The sequence below is a fragment of the Pieris brassicae genome, chromosome 7 (genome assembly GCF_905147105.1).
Source record: "Pieris brassicae chromosome 7, ilPieBrab1.1, whole genome shotgun sequence".
NCBI classification, from domain to species: Eukaryota; Metazoa; Arthropoda; class Insecta; order Lepidoptera; family Pieridae; genus Pieris; species Pieris brassicae.
In genome coordinates, this window is record NC_059671.1 from 872,285 (window position 1) to 892,622 (window position 20,338).

General features: G+C 32.8%; 4 protein-coding genes across 4 annotated transcripts; 2 read left to right on the plus strand and 2 right to left on the minus strand.

The window, feature by feature from the left end:
• Nucleotides 1–1,320: 1,320 nt before the first annotated feature.
• Nucleotides 1,321–6,538, minus strand: LOC123712192. Its single transcript, XM_045665183.1, has 8 exons — nucleotides 6,509–6,538; nucleotides 6,172–6,432; nucleotides 5,820–6,090; nucleotides 4,852–5,024; nucleotides 4,095–4,140; nucleotides 3,355–3,430; nucleotides 2,559–2,715; nucleotides 1,321–1,482 (listed from the first exon to the last, which is right to left on the minus strand). The coding sequence occupies exons 1-8, from the start codon at nucleotides 6,536–6,538 to the stop codon at nucleotides 1,321–1,323; spliced, it is 1,176 nt and encodes a 391-aa protein (XP_045521139.1).
• A 1,506-nt stretch (nucleotides 6,539–8,044) lies between these two features.
• On the plus strand, nucleotides 8,045–12,464 carry LOC123711878 (tyrosine-protein phosphatase non-receptor type 11). The gene is made up of 2 exons (XM_045664725.1): nucleotides 8,045–8,339; nucleotides 9,068–12,464. Exon 2 carries the CDS (start codon nucleotides 9,169–9,171, stop codon nucleotides 11,038–11,040), a length of 1,872 nt encoding a protein of 623 aa, XP_045520681.1. The 5' UTR covers nucleotides 8,045–8,339; nucleotides 9,068–9,168; the 3' UTR covers nucleotides 11,041–12,464.
• Nucleotides 12,465–12,550: 86 nt separating this feature from the next.
• On the minus strand, nucleotides 12,551–13,473 carry LOC123711908 (protein yippee-like 5). Its single transcript, XM_045664761.1, has 3 exons — nucleotides 13,201–13,473; nucleotides 12,943–13,102; nucleotides 12,551–12,868 (listed from the first exon to the last, which is right to left on the minus strand). Exons 1-3 carry the CDS (start codon nucleotides 13,316–13,318, stop codon nucleotides 12,781–12,783), a joined length of 366 nt encoding a protein of 121 aa, XP_045520717.1. The 5' UTR covers nucleotides 13,319–13,473; the 3' UTR covers nucleotides 12,551–12,780.
• Nucleotides 13,474–13,572: 99 nt separating this feature from the next.
• On the plus strand, nucleotides 13,573–19,808 carry LOC123712586 (TBC1 domain family member 19). Its single transcript, XM_045665767.1, has 11 exons — nucleotides 13,573–13,958; nucleotides 14,046–14,180; nucleotides 15,039–15,213; nucleotides 15,394–15,481; nucleotides 15,581–15,641; nucleotides 16,009–16,242; nucleotides 16,731–16,868; nucleotides 17,232–17,394; nucleotides 18,243–18,352; nucleotides 19,232–19,323; nucleotides 19,532–19,808. The coding sequence occupies exons 1-11, from the start codon at nucleotides 13,857–13,859 to the stop codon at nucleotides 19,788–19,790; spliced, it is 1,557 nt and encodes a 518-aa protein (XP_045521723.1). The 5' UTR covers nucleotides 13,573–13,856; the 3' UTR covers nucleotides 19,791–19,808.
• Nucleotides 19,809–20,338: the final 530 nt, after the last annotated feature.

A 20,338-nucleotide genomic window follows, 5' to 3' on the forward strand; every position in this document is an offset into this window, starting at 1 on the left:
ACTCGATTTAAGTTATCCTTTATTATCTTGTGCCGGAGCCTAAAAACGTTATTTTTATATATTAGTCTTGACAATTAAGCTTTTATGGCCTAACATTAAATATAGATTTAAAATATGAAGTCTAGTTATTTTATACACACAATTGAATATATAGTATTTATAAATATTTTATTGATAGTGACTAGTAGACTAGAACTATTTATTTGCTCAATTAAATCGGATTCGAGTACAAATAAGCCAATATATATGCCGCAGCCAAACAAGCTTAATTAGCCGTTCAATCAACAGCCTAGTCTTTTTACCAAACAGCACTGTTTAACTAGCGTTTACTCAGCCGTTGCGGCATTTAATAAACTGGCAATGCTTAAGTCATTCGTATGACCATCTGACAGAAAAAATAAAGCTGAAATATCTGACATAAAAATTCTGACTGAATTATATTTTATATATATTACACAATAGTGTTCTTACACTTACTGGTGTCACTACAAAGTCAAAGTCAAAAATCATTTGTTCAATTAGGTAACACAATGTACACTTATGAACGCCAAAAAAAAAATGCATTAAATGCTTTTACATTTACTGCCAGTTCTCAAAACAAGGGCGTAGAACGGAAGAGAAGAACTGGCAATACACTCTCCGCCACTCTTATTAATCGCCAAGTATTTGTTTTGCGCAACGTTTGTAAGGAGCTGCAACCATTACACTATGTTCCACATGACATCTTAAGTAATAAATAATAATAAAATAAATTAAAAACAAAGATTTATCTGAGATTGTCAAAGATCCTCAATCAACAGGAGGCATGGTGAAATAGGAGCACGCACTTACATTCTCGTGGGAACAACACGCAAATACAAAGTCGAAGTACTATTTTATATAAAAATTTGGAAAGCTTTATCAAATTTGTTGTTTGCTGACGCTACATTGCCAGTTCGGAGTAGGTAGTAGAAAATGGAACTAAATATAAATGAACAGGATAGGCAAGTAATGTAACGACATCGAGCCCAGTCATTTGCCTAACTGTTTGATCAAATGGCTGAATATCATTTAGGTCGCTAAACGGCGCTGTTTAATAGATTCTAGGCTGTTGATTGAACGGCTATCTAAACTAGTTGGCTGCGACATATAGACGACGATCATAAATTGTATGTAAAACTATATCTTATTCTGACTACATCCCAAATTAATCTAAATCGGTATGGTGTATACATGAGAACGAGTCGAAAATAACTTATTTTGACAAGACACAATTATTTTTACCATAGAAATATTATCTATATCCCCGCAATAATTCAGAATAATAAATTAATAAATCACTCACATGGGTTGGGACTCCTTAATAATTCCGTATGAGAAAAATGTTTTCAGGAGATTAACAGCACTTTGCTCAGATAACTCGAGATTACGAACAAAGTCCTCTGAACCTACAGTTGCCATTTGCAGAGACACCGCGAGCGCACGTCGGAACAGGCAAACGGACTAAACAATAGAGGATATAAAAAGGCTGTGATCACCTTTGGGGCTTATGGCGTGACTAGAGATCCTGGGTTCGAACCTGGCCAAAACTGTTTTCTGTTGGTAGAGAACTACAGATGTCAATGATTGATGAGTCGCGTCTCCCATTGGGTAGGTGAATTTAAACCGAAAGACATCCGAAGAACATTTTCTATTTCAGTAATAATTTAATATTAAAATAAAGCAGGCAAAAAACAAACGTGTGAAATTCACACGTGGTAGAAGTGAAACCTTAAAAAAAATTGGTTTCAATATAATCAGACGAATGTAATTTTAATTTTTAAGTTTAATAATAATGTTTAATTTTGATAAAAACTAAAATAATTCAATTTGGAAAGTCGATGAAACGAAAAGGCGACAGTAAAAAGTGACACATAAATGCATAAAATAAAAAAAAATATGTTTATTATGGAACATAAGATACAAGTATCACTTATTCCACGTCAAAAGATTTAACGTGGGAGAAAATGAGATGGCAAGCATATAAACTGTAAGCACAGAATATAAACTGTAAGCACAACGATGCTAAAGACGTTTTCACTAAAAAAGGTTTTATAATTAGTTTTAGTTTTATATTATATATATAAATAAATTTGATATTATTTTCTAATCGAATTAAATTATTCTCTTATTTGATTGTTTTGCACATCTTTGTTAAAAATTCATATGTATAGTACTCTGTAAAATGCTTCCTATCTCATTTTCTCCCACATTAAATCTTATGAATTTATGTGTCTGTCTCTTTTTACTGTCGCTTTTTGGTTTCATGGACTTTCAAATCACAACGATGCTAAAGAAAGTACATTATTTAAAAATATTTTTATTACTATAGTAATGCATATGTCGCCCCACTAAAGATGAGACATGAAGCTTTAGACGATATTCATGTGTGATAACGAATGTAGGGGAGAAATGTGGATTTCTGTATTGGTCCGTGATCATATCAGGATTCGTCTAAATTTTCTTTAGACCATTCTAGAGTGAGATAGACTACGCCTACGTCATCACGTCTCATCTTCCTTGGTCCATATTATACGTACGGATCTTTTCTTAATGGCCATCGTGGTTAGGCTAAAGTCAGTAGGATTTCTTGTCTTATCATTATCATAGCACTGTATGCAACAGTGGCCTGTGACGTCCACGGCATTCTCGTCAGGAATACCATAACATACAGCGTGTTGAAGACACTTGCAGTATCTACAAAGTATAGTAAGTGACGGTTCAGTGTATGGGCTGTTTTGGTATATAGTTATGTGTTCTGTCCTATTATGTAAATTTGCCTTATCCCTTAATAATCTGTACTTGTATTTTGTATGCTTTTTTACCTACATTGAGACTGGACAGTTTTTTTTTTTAATAAAATGAGCAATGTTTTTATAATTAATTATAAACTAATATAATGTTGGAACTTTATTCACTATTTCCAGGTGATAAATTGTTATTACGAAAAATGCTAAGATCTCCAAATTAGCTTTTTACGCTTGATTCTAAGAGCTTAATAGAGCTGTAAAACACGTATTTAAAGTGTATCCTTCGAATCGCACATTCACAATTGCTTAAAAATATTTTAAGCACAAGTAGTATGTGTGCTGCAAATAGTTAAAGTTCCGTAAAACCTAGAGAGTCTCACATATGCATGTAAAAATCTATAAATTTCAAAAACGCGTGCGTCTAATAATCTAAACTAAAGTTTTAACCTCAAAACCATCTTGAAATTTTTGTCAGCAACATGATTTTAATGAATTTGTGTTTTTTCGTTTTCTCTGTCAACATATTAATGATTGTAGCACTTATAATTATTTGAATATAAGAAATTAAGTCACTAAACAAACTTACCGGCATGTAAGCAGTGCTGTATCGCAGTTATCGTTGTATTTATTGCATGGACAATTCCATTTTGATTCAATTGCATCTAATAAAAATAAATAGTTAAGGTCAAATGATGATCATCTTAATTAAATTTAATTAATTATATTATTGACGTGTCCCGTACGTCATCAGTCTCATTTCACAATTTTCCCCTTAAAGCTGACGTACATAACTCTGATTCCAGTATGTCAAAAAGGTATTGTATTAAAGGATTTTGACATAACGACTTAGAGTGAAACTGTTTGTCGAAATACCTATTAATCGTGTTTTTTTTCAATGCCAGAGGGTTCGTGAGTGCATTGCCGGCTCTTTTATTGAAGGACTCTGAGTCGAATTCGTTCGGAAATAGTTCAGTGGGTAACTGGCCCTACATTGGTGATGCGCAGTAAGAACTGTTTGTTTAAACCAAGGGGTTTTATTTAAAACACTTGCCACAGTATGCTTTTTCCCATGAGTTATAGCAGAAGTTGGTTGGATGCACCGTTCAATTGATTCTCCGAACCGCAAAGCAAAGCATTAATTAACAGAAATATTATTGCTATTTCTGTCAGTTTATTTAGTTAAATACAACAAAAATAAAAATCAGAAAGAAAGAATTTATCAAAGTGTATATTAAAACTTTACAAATTATTATCAACGTAGAATGAATATATCTACTTTTTTCAACATTTATATTTCATACGCAATATAGAATCAACTACACTTACCAGAAAAATCCGTGTCATTTGTGAGGACCGGCACATTTTGAGATGCCTAAAAAGGGTGTTTTGTGGTTTTTATTTGATTTCCACGGTTTTTATTTTATTATTACATCACACAGCTTAAAATAAACATGATTTAAACAAAAATCAAGGGTGTCTTAGTTTCGAACTGGTTCAACGCATCGATTTTCTCTCCATGTGCGCGTTTAACGATCGATCTTACGATGAAGGAAATCCTCGTATAGAACCAGCTATCCATAGATCCAATAATAGACGTCGTATGTATGTATGTTAGGCACAGAAGGCTGACCAATCTTCCTTTGGCCTATTAAAATTAATTATAACTATCTGAGGTTAAAGCGGCAACTAAGTAACTAAAGTATTTTATGGGCGATTTTCTTTAATAGGTCATAGGCCGGAGCAGAGCCTAGTGAGCGTTCAAGTATTATGTAACGATTATTGTTAATATTATTTTCCACTTGCCAGGACCTTATACCACATAATGCTAAGTTTTAGGTATAAAGAGTCACTGGGGGGTGGTCACGAAACGTTTTACTATTGGATACAGAAAATTCCATGGGGGTGGGGGAGCTTTGAATGTGCCGTAACAAGAATCTCCAAAAATTACGTGGCGTAATACTCAAACGCTCCCTAACTGGAGGAAAATGGAAGAGGCCTTTTTCTTAAAATGGACCAAATAAAGAGGCTGTTTACTATGATTTCTTAAATAAAAATGTATTAAACTTAATTGTATTAGACTTACATACGCCTCATTGCTGTCCTTGAATGTACAGCTTCTATAGCCGCGTGCTGTTAGCGAATGATATGGCGTCTCGACACAAGCCAATTTGATGGATTCGCTCATAGTTAGACTTAAAGGATCTATATCTTCGTCCACGAATGTGAAACCAGGCACTTGGTAGCCGTCGGGTGCGTCTTTATATCAAGTCGTTGAAAGTAGGATTAGGCTTACTAAAGGACACTGAGCTGTGTTGGCCTAGGGGCTACAGCGTACGACTTTCATACCTGAGGTCGTAAGTTCGATCCCTGACGAATGTGCACCAAGGAAGGTGAAGGAAAACATCGTGAGGAAACCGGCTTGCCTTAAGCCCCATAAAGTCGACGGCGTCTATCAGGCACAGGAGGCTGATCACCTACATGCTTATTAGATGACAAATGATCATGAAATAGATCAACAGAAATCTGAGGCCCACGCCTAAAAAAGTTGTAGCGCCAATAAATAGTGGTAGTCGAGTGGTTGGCCGAGAAGAGATACCTTAAGAGAGGTAAGGCCGTCTATTGCAGCTTATGTGTTATAATATCGGCACGAGATAGGGGGAAACAATCATTATCACAAAATTTATTGATGTAAAACGAAAACTACTAACACGGCTAGACCAATTTGAGTAATTTTTTATGGAGAGAAACGTCCGAAAATATAATAAGTGAAATAACCAAATTCAGGCTATAAATATTTAACAGCAGTATTATTATTTTATTTCCTATTATTCTTAATGAAATTAAATACAAGTTTTATTTAAGTATAATTTTTTTATACCTAATAAAGACATGCACGTAAGACTTTATTTGTGTTGCAAATACCGTGGAATACATGGACGCTTAAACAAATAGTAAAATAAGTTTCGATTATATTATATTCGAAATAAGATTCGATATTTGGAATAACTTCAATTTTACTGGTAAAAGTTGGTTCACACAGCTATAACATACCTGAAGTAAAATAAATTCGAATGCCGATGTTAGTATTTTCGGTAAATAAGTTTGAACAACTCATAAAAACCATACATGCCCGAATTAATTGTAAGGTTTTCTTCTTGACATCCTGTAATGTACAGGACGTGCGTCTCTCTGAATCTTTGCTTTTTGAACTGATAGTCATTGTCGCCTCGCCAGATTTATAGTAATATTTAAATATGTGATATTCTAATAAATTGTTCGCTGTATCTTCGCCCTCGTAAAAGCATAGAGCTATTGAGTCTAGCTATTAATAAAAAACAATTTTTAATGTCGCTTACATGTTTATGAATTCTAATTTTAGTTTTAGTTCAATTTATCGACTTACATATTTCTTTTCGACGGCACATAAAGCTGCAAGCAAAGACGAACTAACAAACTGTGCTGTTTCATCGCTGCAGGTTTTCTTTAATAGTCGCAACTTTATGTTTGCAAAAGTTTCTGTATGGTAGTTTTCTTCAGAGAAAGCATTCTTCATGTACAGTATCGTACTGACCGCGATGCACGTTAATTGCTTCATAAAAAGCATTGAATTTGTGTAGTTATCAGTAACATTGTCTGTAAATATCTTCGCCCATTCTGAAGTAACCTAAAAAGTTTGCATTTAAAAAGCAATAGAAAAATTGCTTACTTGGAATGTATGAGAAATATATGAAAATAAATACTTGGGTCATTCGCAAATCAGTTCCGGTCATTATTCGTAATTTTCTCGGACTTTTCACACGCCAATAATGAGCAATATGTAATAAAGTTAATATTTTAAAAGTAAAAAATAACCATCTACAGGATACAGACGGGTGTCACAGGTTGTAATTTCTAAGAATTTAATAAACCCCTTTACTACTTTAAACGTTAGTTTTCCCGCGCAATGGATTTAGACAGCCATAGACATTATTTCTTACGTTTAATATGGGTAGGCAGTAACCTTTCGACTATAGGTATCCTTTTATTTTTATAAATTATTACTTACTTGGTCTCACAGTTATAACTGGAATATCTTCATTTCGGTATTGTTAGAATTATGTATTCGCATATGTTACATGTTCATCTGATGTGTAATGAAGGCACTTTAATGATAAAATATAGTTACTGGTTAATTGTGATTGTGACACAATTATTAAGTACTATTGTAGTACAAAATATTTACAAATTAAAAAGTAAGTAGTTATCAGATCTGTAATAACAAACATATTTATAACAATGCAAAACTATTTTCGGACTAAAATTATTTTCTTATTTAAAATTGTCTTTGATCGTCAAAAATAGTAAATGACGCTCGATCATTTCTGTTGTTTTCAATATTTTGGGAAAGACATTTAAAAACCTCGTAAAAATGCTGTGTCCAGAAGGAAGTCAGTTACAAAATGAAATACATTCAAAGGAAGAAGAGAAGATATATAATAAAAACAACAATATACCCGGTGAAGGTACAAGTAGCATGGAATTGCGCTCGTATAAAAATCCCAAAACATGGAAGAAATCTATTACAAATTTTTTCAGAAATCAACTGCGGTCAACAAAATCCAATGATGTCAGTAATATTTTTTTTTTGCTAACATTTCAATATTTTATTTTGTACTGTTCAATGTATGTATATGTCTTACAAATTAATTCGCTTTTAAGGGTGACAGGCCTTCCGAAAGTCAGGAAAACTTTGAAGATAAGGACGTAGCTCCGGAGCAAAAATGGCAATCTCTAGGCAAAGTATTTAGGCGTCAGAGCTTTGCTGAACATTGGCCTAAATCTCCGTTACAACATGGAGAAGGCTCATCGCAAAACAAACGCCAAGCAGTCCGAAAAGTACTATCAAGTTATTTTGGAAAATCTCTAAAATCTGATTCTAAAGAAGATAAATAGTAATGATTTAGGAATATATTTTTGGAATTATTAATCACTGTTTACTTTAGATTTATCTTAATTTGAAAGAACATATGCACTTGTAATTTGTACTTGAAACTGAACACGTTGTTGTTTAGGAAAACATGAATAATGCTTTTGAAAGTATTTTTAAGCAGTTATTATAGCTTCTTTTGTGTGATTTACAGCTGTAGTTGATTTAAATTTCGACTTGATTATTAAGTATCCATATATGATTGCGTTTACCTATGGTACTCTGTGGTGACAGAAATCATTGACATAGACATGGCACAGACTTCTAAAGACAATTTGTTTAACAAGTCCATTGACTTTCCAGTCTGAAGTCACAGCTCAAACTGTCTTGGAAGCCCGAATTGAAAGAAAAAATATTTTTCATCTTTCAATGTTGAACTCTCTTAGTTTTTGTATCTTTATTTTCCTACCAAGATCGATTTTTTTTTATGTTAATTTTATTTAATATCTATAACTAATATTATTATGGGAGATCGCGTGCATACGCCCTTGAAAACAGTGATACAAAAAAGTCTAAAGTCAGCATAGCAACAACACTTCGAAACGTTTAACTACTATTTTTAAGGAATACGGTGTGTTGGTTGCTGCATGGGTGCCTTTCATGAGGTAAGATCTCAAGCTCTACATATTTGAAACATATATATAACAAGTGATATAGATATTTATTTTGCTGGCTGAATTACCTTTGTGTTCTTACTAACCGCGTATATACGTACATAATATAAATTCCACTTGTATCTTTTAATGTTAAGTGTGTATGGTATAAACAATTACAAATTTCCAAATCATATGATTGCTATTTTTTTATAGTATATTACTATCGGTAAAATGTGTTTATTATAATAATTTAGAACAAGGTATAATGATAGCTTTCATCCAAATCTTATACATGCATTTAGTTAAATAACTATTATATGTAGGACAACTTTAATTTAATTTTGTTATATATATTGGTTTATTATGTTGTTAGTATCCATGTTAAAACTAGTAAAGATCTAAACAATGTGTTATTAAATCAAATTTTGTTCTAATATGAATATTCAAATCACTTGAAACAGGGGGTGTGTCTGTGTAATGTGTAATCACTTTTGGTTCAAATGCCATTATTATGTAACATGTAATGGAAAAATACATTTTTAACTGACTTCAAAACAATTTCCTTATATAATTACTGTGTTAAAAACAGTATAATTGCATTGCATTTTTATTATTATTTACAGAAGAAATAACAGATTTCAGAGATTTGTTGTCTTAGGGTTTGGTAAACATAATAGAAATAAATAATCTTTTCATATACCAAAACACTATCTATTCATCCCTTTTTTTAATTTCAGATGGTTACTTTTGGTGCAAGGAGGTGCCAGAGTAAGGTAGTATATCTTTGATAACAAGCATTTATACAGAATTGATAAATTTTGGTTAATAACACTAAACAATGATAACTCGGAGATGGTTCCATCCATATCTAAATGGTGTGGATGCAGAAAAGTTACTTTTGGACCGTGGGCGAGATGGTTATTTTTTAGCTAGGCCAAGCATGAGCAACAAAGGTGATTTTACACTATCTGTAAGAAGAGGAAGTGAGGTAACACACATCAAAATTCAAAATAATGGAGAATTTCTTGATCTTTATGGAGGTGAAAAGTTTGCTACTCTCTCAGAACTAGTCCAATATTATATGGACAATCAAGGCCAGCTGCGTGAAATAAGTGGTAGTATAATTAGGTTAAAAACACCTTTAAATTGTGCTGATCCTACAACTGAAAGATGGTACCATGGACAGCTTACAGCGAAAGAAGCAGAAAGAATGATGCTAGAAAATGGTAGAAGTGGTTCATTTCTTGTAAGAGAATCACAAAGGCAACCTGGTGATTTTGTTTTATCAGTGCGCACAAGAGATCGTGTAACACATGTCATAATAAGACGTAAAGATAATAAGTATGATGTTGGTGGAGGTCAACAGTTTGATGATCTTGTTAGCCTAATAGAACACTATCGCAATTACCCCATGGTTGAAACAACAGGGGATGTCTTAAGACTAATACAACCCTTTAATGCTACTCGTATTCAGGTACAACACTTTCATACACGTGTCAAACAATTACAGAAAGAGAATGAGGGTCCAATAGAAAGCATGGCATATAAGCAAGGTTTTTGGGAAGAATTTGAGACATTACAGATGATGGAAAACTTGCAGTTATTTGATAGGATGGAGGGATCAAAACCTGAGAATATAAGAAAAAATAGATACAAAAATATTATACCCTTTGACCATACAAGAGTGATTTTAAATGATATTCCTCCAGATGCCCCACCTGGGTCTGACTATATTAATGCTAATTACATTCGGTCCGATTTTATTGACACACCAGAGCCTGATAGTAATGGAACATATGAAAATTCATCTCAACATGGCTTTTCTAAACGAGATCTAAAAGATAAGTCATCTCCTGTACACACCCCAGTTATCATAACAGAAGAAACTCCTTCGGAAACTGGAAAGACAAATGGAACTTACAAACCAAAAACTGAGCCTGCAATTCCTCAGCCTACAAATTATATTGATGCAGTTGGCCAAAAAAGAGTGCAGAAAAATGTAGTTAATGGGGACCCAGAAAATGTGTACAACAAACTATACATTGCTACACAAGGATGCCTTTCCACCACAATTTATCAATTCTGGTCAATGATTTGGCAGGAAGATGTGCGCATTATTATTATGACTACAAAAGAGATTGAGCGTGGCAAAGTTAAATGTGAACGTTACTGGCCTGAATTAAATAAAACAGAAGTTATAAAGAAATACACTATTTATAATGAATCCGAATCATCAACTCAAGATTATACACTAAGACGCTTTATTGTAACTAAAAAAGATGAGTCAGATGTAAAAAGGACTATATACCACTTTCACTTTACTGCATGGCCAGATCATGGTGTGCCGTCAGAGCCAGGCAGAGTACTAAATATTTTATTAGATGTGAATTTCAGGCTGCAGCAGATTATGACAGGCCCGGAGCCACCTGAGCAAGCTGTAGTGTGTGTTCACTGCTCAGCTGGTATAGGCCGCACTGGCACTTTTATTGTCATTGACATGATTTTAGATCAAATAAGGAAAGAAGGGTTTGACTGCGAAATCGACGTACATCGCACTGTACAAATGGTAAGAGACCAGCGCTCTGGTATGGTCCAGAATGAAGCTCAGTACAAATTTATTTACATGGCCTTGTTAGAATTTATTGAAACTGAAAAGCAACGAGTGGGTTTAATAGCAGCAGAACCTGCGCCTGATTCGCCCCGTGTATGATTTTGACCTGTACTAGAGGTAAGGATATGCTATAAAATGCTTTATAGATTAAAAAATATTAGATTATAGATTATTCAAGGCGCTAATCAATACACATATTTTGAATCTTTTCTATGTTGTAAGAATGCATTGTTTAGGTTTTCTTAATAAGATTATTATTATGCAGCAAGGTTGATATATCAGTTATTTATTGCTGTTGTATAAATACTTAAAGGTACTTTTATCGAGTATAATACAAACAATATTTATGCTTTGTTATATTAGAGAAAAGGTGTAAAAATCTTATCATGGTTAAAACAAAAGGAGCACTAAGTAGTCTGCTATAGCTTTGTTTAATTAAGTGAATATTTTATATTCCTTTAAAAATATATTATTAAGTTTTAAATGCAAATTCAAATATGGATTTTATCATACTTTATACAGTAGTTTAAGAAATATTTAGTAATGTACAGAAAAGTAAAATAATGTCTTGTTGGTGATTATATGCAAATGCAACAATAATATGTGGTAAAGGAGGCCTGACAATGTTTCAAATCATTGCTTTAAAGTACTACACGGAGTCTAGAAGATGGCTTCATAGTGATCTCGAATTGGTTCTGAAGTGAACATAAAATATATCCATTTGATTTGCTGTTCTAGTGGATAATGCCGTAATCCCTGATTCTTTCATTAGTTGAGTATGTTTGTAAAAGATTTTAAAAATTTGCCTCATTGAGTACAAGAGAATGTATTAGGTTTAAGATAGAGCTTTTTATAGGTGCAAAAATATTTTTTTAAACAACATAGTGTCTTGAGTACCTATAATATTGATGGGGCAATGATTGTGTGTCTGGTAATACTTCAAAATTAGACAAAATATATTTTTATTTATGATATAGACAGTACTAAATTTTCCTTTTATATTGTTTATATGAAATATGCAATGTTAAACTTCTTTTATATTGTCTGTATGTTATTATGAAATAACATAAGGTGCTTTTGAATGAAGTAACACCCTTAATCATGGGTGGCGGTGCGCAATTTTGTAAGGATTTTTATTATTTAAAAGTAGGATGTACTTTATTACATTTTGAATAATGAATGTTATTTAAGTAAGGTATCTTGTAGCAATCTTATAGGTATTTAGGTTTTTAAACACAGGCACTGTAAAAAATAGGTGGTGACATAAAACTATTAGTTTAATCCAGTTTAAATTGCTTCAAACAGCACTTTCAAAATATAGCTATTTGTTAATGAAACCTTATTTAACATTCAGTGTTCAAATATTATAGCTATTTTTGTTGTTGGCATTTTTATTTATATTCCATTATAAAAGCTGAGCTTAATAATTTTTTTCATAAACCTTCTTAGAAAACAAATTGTGTTATCTGCAAAAGATATATGTTGTGTTATGTAATATATTAATAAATAAAATGTGATATTGTATTAAGCCAAATTGTTTTATTTATATCTATTATGTAAATTATAGATAGTAAAATGAATGAAACTGGGTTTTAATATTTGTTTATTTTAGAGATCATACATAGAATTAAATTACTAAAATTTAATTTTATCAATTAAACAATTACAAATTAAATATTTTTACTACTGTTAGAGAATATAATACCTATGATTAGTTATCACAAAATTTTAAATTCTACCAATACATACTATAACATGTTCTTATGTTTTAAAAGTACAAAATATAAATTAAGCATCTCATATTTGAAAATGCAACAGAAAAGAATTTGTAAGTGCAATTTAATCATCATTATTTACAGGAATCTCCTCAAAACCTTCAGCTTCATTTACTAGGGCTCTTTCTAAAATAACTCGGCCCTCTTTGTAGCTGTAACAAATAAAGATGTTATAACTTATTTACATATCGTGTTCAATAAAATTTTAATGAGTAACAGTACAAACCGTTGATTCTCCTCAGTCGCAAACTCGTACACCCAGCCAAGTTTAGTGCAACAGTTTTTACAAGATACATCTCGCACCATATGCCTACCCGTTAACATAACACGGTCTTGCACCTCTGAATAAATTAGATTTACTACTTTGTGGAACAGAAATGCACGGCCTGAAAACAATAAATAAGTCTGTAATCTAGTTTAGGTGAGCCTCATTTACTAATAACTATATAGGAAAGAGTTGGGGTATTGCGGTATGGTATTATACCTGTAGCTCCAGTGAATCTTGTACTTATAAGCTCTGATCGATTTGTAAGGACAACATCACAAGCAGCACAAAGAAACAGTCGAGTTCCTCCAATGTGGTCAAGAAATATTTTTCCCATTATACTTTTACAACGTTACGCAGTATATTATACGACCAATGTATTGTGCTGTAATAATAATAATTAAAAATTAATAAGATAAAGATGACCTTCCTCTGTAACAAATGTTTACGATTGATTTAACATTATACTATGACTGATTAGTGAAGAACGCAAGTAAATTTTTATTTTTGTCTAACTTCATCGTGACATAAACAAAATATGTCGCTTTGACATTTAACATTTTTTATATGACTTTTGTTAACATTGTTGAATCTGAATGAACATTAGCTTGGCGCCGCTTTTTTAAATTAATTGTATACTCAGGACGTCATTCAATAAAAGTATAGTATTGTTTTATGTGATTTGTGCTAACTACAGCACCTTTGCGTATTGCAATACATCGTTTAATTATAGATTTTACGATAATATGAAACGTAATCTGATGTTACTATAGCAACCCGTGTTATAAAGGATAATCGTTGAAAGGAACAATGTGACGGATCTAATTTAACACCTGAATCATATACGATAAAAAAATCTAGGCTTTTAAAATATAATGGAAAGTTTAAAAGAAGATGCTATCCACCATACAGCTATGAAGTTGGCCGAGGAATTAAAAAATTTGTCTATTTACAAATCATTTTATAGCGATGTTCAAGTAAGTTGTGACTAGGTGTTTCATGTTGTGGGTATTTTATAGTTCTAATATGAGCTGCAATATAATCGTATAACTATGCATTTCTAGAAATTAGTTTCGTCACCAAACGTAAAGAAAGAGGATTTCAAACATACTCTTCAACAGGCAATGAAAGAAAAGGGCTTGGATACAAAATTACGAAATACAGTTTTCCATTGGGTACGATCACAGAATAAGCAAAATGTAAGTTCAAAGAAAAAATATATAAACACATATAGAGCTTTAATTAACGCTTTATGCGAGCTTAGTAAAGATGCCTTAACAGTCGTGTATGTAAAAAGTTATAAACTAAATTTGGATGATAATTTGTCGACACTAACTGTCATTTTCATACAAATTTAAGGTATCTTGACTAAGGCCCCTGTCATTTGGGCAAACGTTTACTCTTTCATGAGTTCCATTTCGAGGATATTCGATTCTAGCGAAACAGTTATTGTTTCTAGTTGAAGGACATGTTGAAATATAAGAAGCGAATCATACAGGAAGCTTTTATTAGTGAGACTTCACTAGAGTTAGGTAGCCTATCCCAATATAGTTTAATTCAACTCGGACAATGTTTTTGTACAACTTAAACCATAAGATACTCAGATAGTTGCTTATTTCCTCTACAAAATTTATTTTATAGTTTTAACTCTTGTTTTTTTTTCGATTTAATTGCAACCTTTTTAACAGCGAGGTTCTATTCTCTGCAAAATACTATGTTTTTCAGATTTGGGTATAGCCAAGTTGGCATGTTCTAAATTTGTAACATAACATAGTACATTCTAGGAATAATATTCGAAAACGGGACATCTCTAAGTGTGACTCCTGTATGGCAGAAACGAATGGGTTTTTTTACATATGGAAGTTATAGCTAGGTCTCGTTTTTGAATATTTATTACGTTAAGTGACACTTAACAGCCTTAAGGCAGATGTGGGGTGGACATATCCCATTTCTGGTTTCGGGAACTCCTAATAAAAACCTATTATAACTAAACAAGATAGCCATGCATTTGACATAGTGCATTGAATGTATCAAATCCAATGAATGAACAATTTCAGAAACTCGATCCCCTGACATCATTATCAAAGGCAAGTGCGCAATGGGAGAAAAGGATTCACAAATCACTAAATTCGATGTGTTCAGATTTAGAAACGTCTTTAGCGAAGGTGCGGTCACAGAGCGAGCAAGAAGACCTTTCGAATAAGTGGAACGAGCTTAGTACATACAATTTAGGTGAGATTACGTATACTAGTCAAAGCTCGTTAATACTAGGTTTGAATACTATAGTGTCGTTTTAATATCTTTTGATTAGCCAAATGTGTTAAAAATAAAAGGTTACAAACGTCTTCTGCATCGCAAGAATTTTGTAGTATTAAAATAATATTTCACATATATATTCTGGGAACTTTTCAGATTTAACAAAATACAGACCCGTGTATGCACCAAAGGATTTTTTAGAAGTTTTATTAACGCTATCAGGATATGTTCCTTTTACTAAAGAGTAAGTTAATCATTTACATAATAATGACCCTTAGCGGTTAGTTTTAACTAATTTTTAATTACTTAGAAAACGTATGTTTATCATAAATGATATTTCTAGAGGTGAACCTAAGTGGGAATTTGCTCATCTGCCTCTTCAAGTTAAGAATTTAGATCAATTGGTAAGTTGATTAAATAATTGCACACCATAATAATGTGATTGTAATTTTGAATTAGTCTACTTTAGTTTTATTTATTTAAGGTTTATTTTGTATAATTGATGTAAGTAATGTGAAATGAAACGTAAGTATTTGGCTGGCTCGCTCAGCATGCACTCGGAATTTTTTGGTCTATTAGGTTCAAGTATTACGTCACACAATTTTTGAAGATTCTTGACACCCTAATGACACCATGAAACGCGCCTTTATACCTACCATTATTATGGTGTAAAGTAGTTGAGCAAAAACTGTTTTAAATTTGACGTAAGCAAATCCGCGATAAAAGATGCGTTCTATAAAGAAACAAATTCAAATTGACAAAATCTTTTAGCGTAAAATTTACGTGGAATGGACGAACGGTGAACCCTTGTTAGGTGTCAATCCGAATATGCCCAGTGCAGTCTCTGGATTTTCAACTATAGAAGCGGAGAGAATAGGTTTAGGCGAAAGGGTCACGGCGTTGGGCTACGCGCCAGTTATTCAAGAGTACTTGAAGAAGGGAAGCCCTCAGTGTTTGAGGGCGAAGCTTTGGGCTCAAGTACTTGGTGCTGATGTTGGAGCACAGGTTAGTTCTCGTAGTTTTTCTGTTGTCAAATATAAATTACCCTAGTTTTACAGATAATAGAATAGACAATGTGCTTAATAAATTTGCGTCACATGGTGTTTGTTATTTATTATGTGTACACATATGTTACAGGGTGACGTTTGATCTATTTGGCAAGTTACTTAGGCGCACTTGTAGTTATTTCGGTATTTGCCAACTTGTAACCTTTTCTATTATTCCTGTATTAACACCCTTATACGACTGACAATTGTTTGCCTTTTATGTCTAATTGAGTCAAGGATCAGGAGCGTCATAGTTCGGACTGTCTCGTTTCTGAATCTAACCTTTCGACTGTGCTCGCAGAATTTTCCCATTAAATTACAGAGTAGCCCTGCTGGCATCACATTTCAATCATTAATATACATTTGACTCGACATTTCGTCACTTAACAAAAAAACATGAATTAGTTTTATTATAATTTCATAATTCATTTTTTTTTATTATTTAAGCAAACGGCGTACTTCAATAGACTAAAAAAGAGTGTGCTAGAAGTGGATCTGATGATCGACAAGTTAATATTTAAAGACGTCCAGCTTACTGCCTCCAACGATGACCAATATTTTGTTTTTGAAGATTTACTGTATCAGGTAAGTACTAATTAAAAAACTTGTTTTTTTTAATTTGTTTGTTATTTTGCCTAAAAAGGAAAATCAGAAAAAATATTATAGTAAATATAAGCTGTGCCATGTGTCAAGCTTTTTAAAGTTTTTTTTTAAATATTTCAATGCATATAAAATATTTAATGTGCGTCCTGCAGATTCGCCCGTGATTTTCGGTCGTAATTTGCTTATTGCATTCCTCATTAATTTAGAAAAAAACTCTTATTAAATAAATAAAATAATTTTCTGGTGGATTTTTAATCGTATGTTACTCGATGTTAAACATTTTAGTTCAGTACATAGTTGCAAACGAAAAATCGAATATTTCTGAGTATAATATGTTCCATTTAGGTAATGCTCTGTTTCTCGAGAGATAGTGATGTCCTACAGAACCTAAGAGGCTGTATCGGTAATCCTCTAAATGTTACGATCAAAGGTAAACAGACATCTGCTGACAGTATCACAGTTTTCCCGCCAAGTGGAATTATTCCTTTTCATGGCTTCACTATGTACGGTAAGTTTTAAGACGGTCTGAGACTTATGCAAATGAAGTCTAGCCTAATTTACTAATGATGATATTTGACATGAGAAACTAACTGTTCTTGTGGTCTGTTTGCTCCACTTATCACTAAGATTAGCTAAAAACAACGAAGAAGGTAGGTTTATAAAAAGGGTGAGATTAAGAGTCGATCGAGACTTAGCGTAAAACTTCCGTATGTCAATGAGTCGTGGTCTAAAGATAACATGCAGAGTCTATACTTAGCTTTAAGTATGACTCCTAAGGAAAATCTAAAACGTTTTTGACTAAAAGCAGTAAGATAGTTTCAGATTGTTGTATCTGTTTCGTGATTATTCGTTTTTTATAATAGGGAATGAACTTTCGGTCTACGGTTTGTTTCCGGTACGAGCCATTAGAGCACCTGGCGTTCGAACCTACGACCTTAGGAATGAGAGTCTCTGAACGCTGAACACCAGCACTGCTCTTTTTGAGGGAGTTAAGTTTAGACTCTACTTCGTACATTACGGCTTCTTTCTCTCTCAGCGTTCCTGACCACGATGCCGTAACCGTTTCGTCGCCACACAACGTCTGCGCGGTGACGGAATGGTGATGGCATCGTATGCGGGAACGCTCACTCTCTCTTCTCTAGTTAGAGGTAACACAATAGATCCCCGGTTATATTTGGTACAAAAAGCAAAAAGTCACAAAAATGTGTTATGACTGTTGGGAGGTCGTCGACAAAACATATTACCCAAGGTCAAGACTTTAATAGTTGACGAATATGTCAAATTTCTTTTTCAATCATATATCTAGGAAGGTTTAATGATATCTAAAGTGATCATAATTTACCAATTTATTTTCAGCGACGCCATTTTGTTATCTGTATGACGATCCTGTGCAATTGTATTTTATTTTTCGAGCGTTTTATATTCGCTATTGGCACAAATTGCATTATATTTCTACACATCCGCAGGTACATACAATATTTTGTTTATAAAAAACTTTGCTTCGCAGAAGAAAGCGTTTTTGTCAAAACTCACCGATATCCCGACTGAGCATTCTGATAAACTAGGTATCTGGATATCCATAGTGGCTATCCCCTCACACTTTAAAATCAATTTTCCTTTAGATTTTTATAATTCATGAATCGATGTTGTTTTTATTCTCTTTGTATTTGTTGTGTTTGCCTATAAGTGATTGACACATATAATCTTGTATTTTTGAAGTGAAACTTCTTTAGAATCGTTGTGATTTCAAACCGGATGCAACGAAAAAACGACAGGTAAGAGACACAAATACAAAAATGTGTAGGATGAAGCCAGGGGAAAGAATGAGACAGAAATATACATACAATTTGTATATTTACAGTTAGGCGCCATTTTTTTCTTACCCTTACCACGGTTGATTGGAAGAGATTCGAAGCCATTAATAACAAAAATATATAATAACGATAACAATGATATTAATAATTCTATTACAATCAATAAAATCCTGTAATAATCTTTGTAGTAATAAGGTAAAATGAAATAATTGCATTATTTGTATTCATGTCTATGATAATAAAAGCATTTTATAAACTTTATCTAATTTAATATTATTTAACCAATAATTTTTCGAAAATCAAGGTCATAAAGAAGTTTCACTTCTTACGTGTGTACACTAGTATACGCACACATTTGTTTTTTTTTGTACCAATACCTACCTATGAGTGTGTCGAGTGTTGGCAAGCTTTTGTAAATAAATAATAAAATAGTTCATCATAATTAGTTCAGTACTTTTTGATCCGTGTGTTCACGCAATTTTTTAAGTTGTTGCATATGTTATACGTTATAAATATTTTGTATATTTTAAGGGTATTGTGTCACTTTGCTTACTATACGAGAGGTTATTAGAAGCAAACGAACCGTTATTATGGATTCATTTTCGGAATATTAATATCAATCCGTAAGTTATCTTTTATTTATTTATGAGCCTTTGGAATGTATTATCCATAAAACACGTATGTATATACAAAATTGTTTTTTAGTTGCTAGGTTCTGGTTTTCCGATTACAGGAGATTTTTTTTTTGTATAATTATAATTAGTTTGGCTAATTAAAGACCTTAAATAATCTCTTTGGTCTGTTGGGATTTACAGTATTTTTGTTTTTCAGAATACGTGTAGTTTTCAAATGGATAATGCGGGCGTTCAGTGGTCACTTACCGCCTGACCAACTTTTGTTATTATGGGACACCATTTTGGGCTACGATTGTTTGGAAATTCTACCATTATTGGCGCTGGCAATACTGAGCTTTAGGAAGGAGAATATATTTCAAGTGAACAACATACAAAATGTCGACGCTGTTTTGGCAGACCTGTCTACCATTTCCGTCATTCCTCTATTGCAATTGACTTTGATGAAGCCTCAATAAAGTTTTCGTTTCCTAGTTTGAAGTGTTATTTAAATGCATTTTCTATGGGACAGGCGAAATGCCTTAGAACGAACAATACGTAAAATCGAGTAGATATCTAGAAGTAACAATGTATATTGATTTGGAAAAGTTAGTAGCACTGCGCGGGCGAATTTGGAACTAAATGTATTCTTTTGAGCTGTCAGGAATATGAACTAACGTATTGACATATACTAAGCGAGATTATTAATCTATGCGTGTCTAATGGTCAAGCTGGCAGTAGTAATAGATACTTAAGGGCTTATACGGTCGCCAACCTCCAAAAAACCACATTGTTTTTTTTTTCCATTTTTTGTCATCATTTCTTGGAGTATGCGAATGGAAAAATTATATGGTGGAGTTGAGGAGTCTATGTATCCATTTTCCATCCATTGGATACACGATTTAAATAACTTCGCTCGATAGAAAAAAATCCAAACATAGCCAATTTTTGACACTTTGATTTTATTTTATGACGAAAGTGTATATAGAACATGATTTTGAAATTTACACGATATATTGTATCGCAA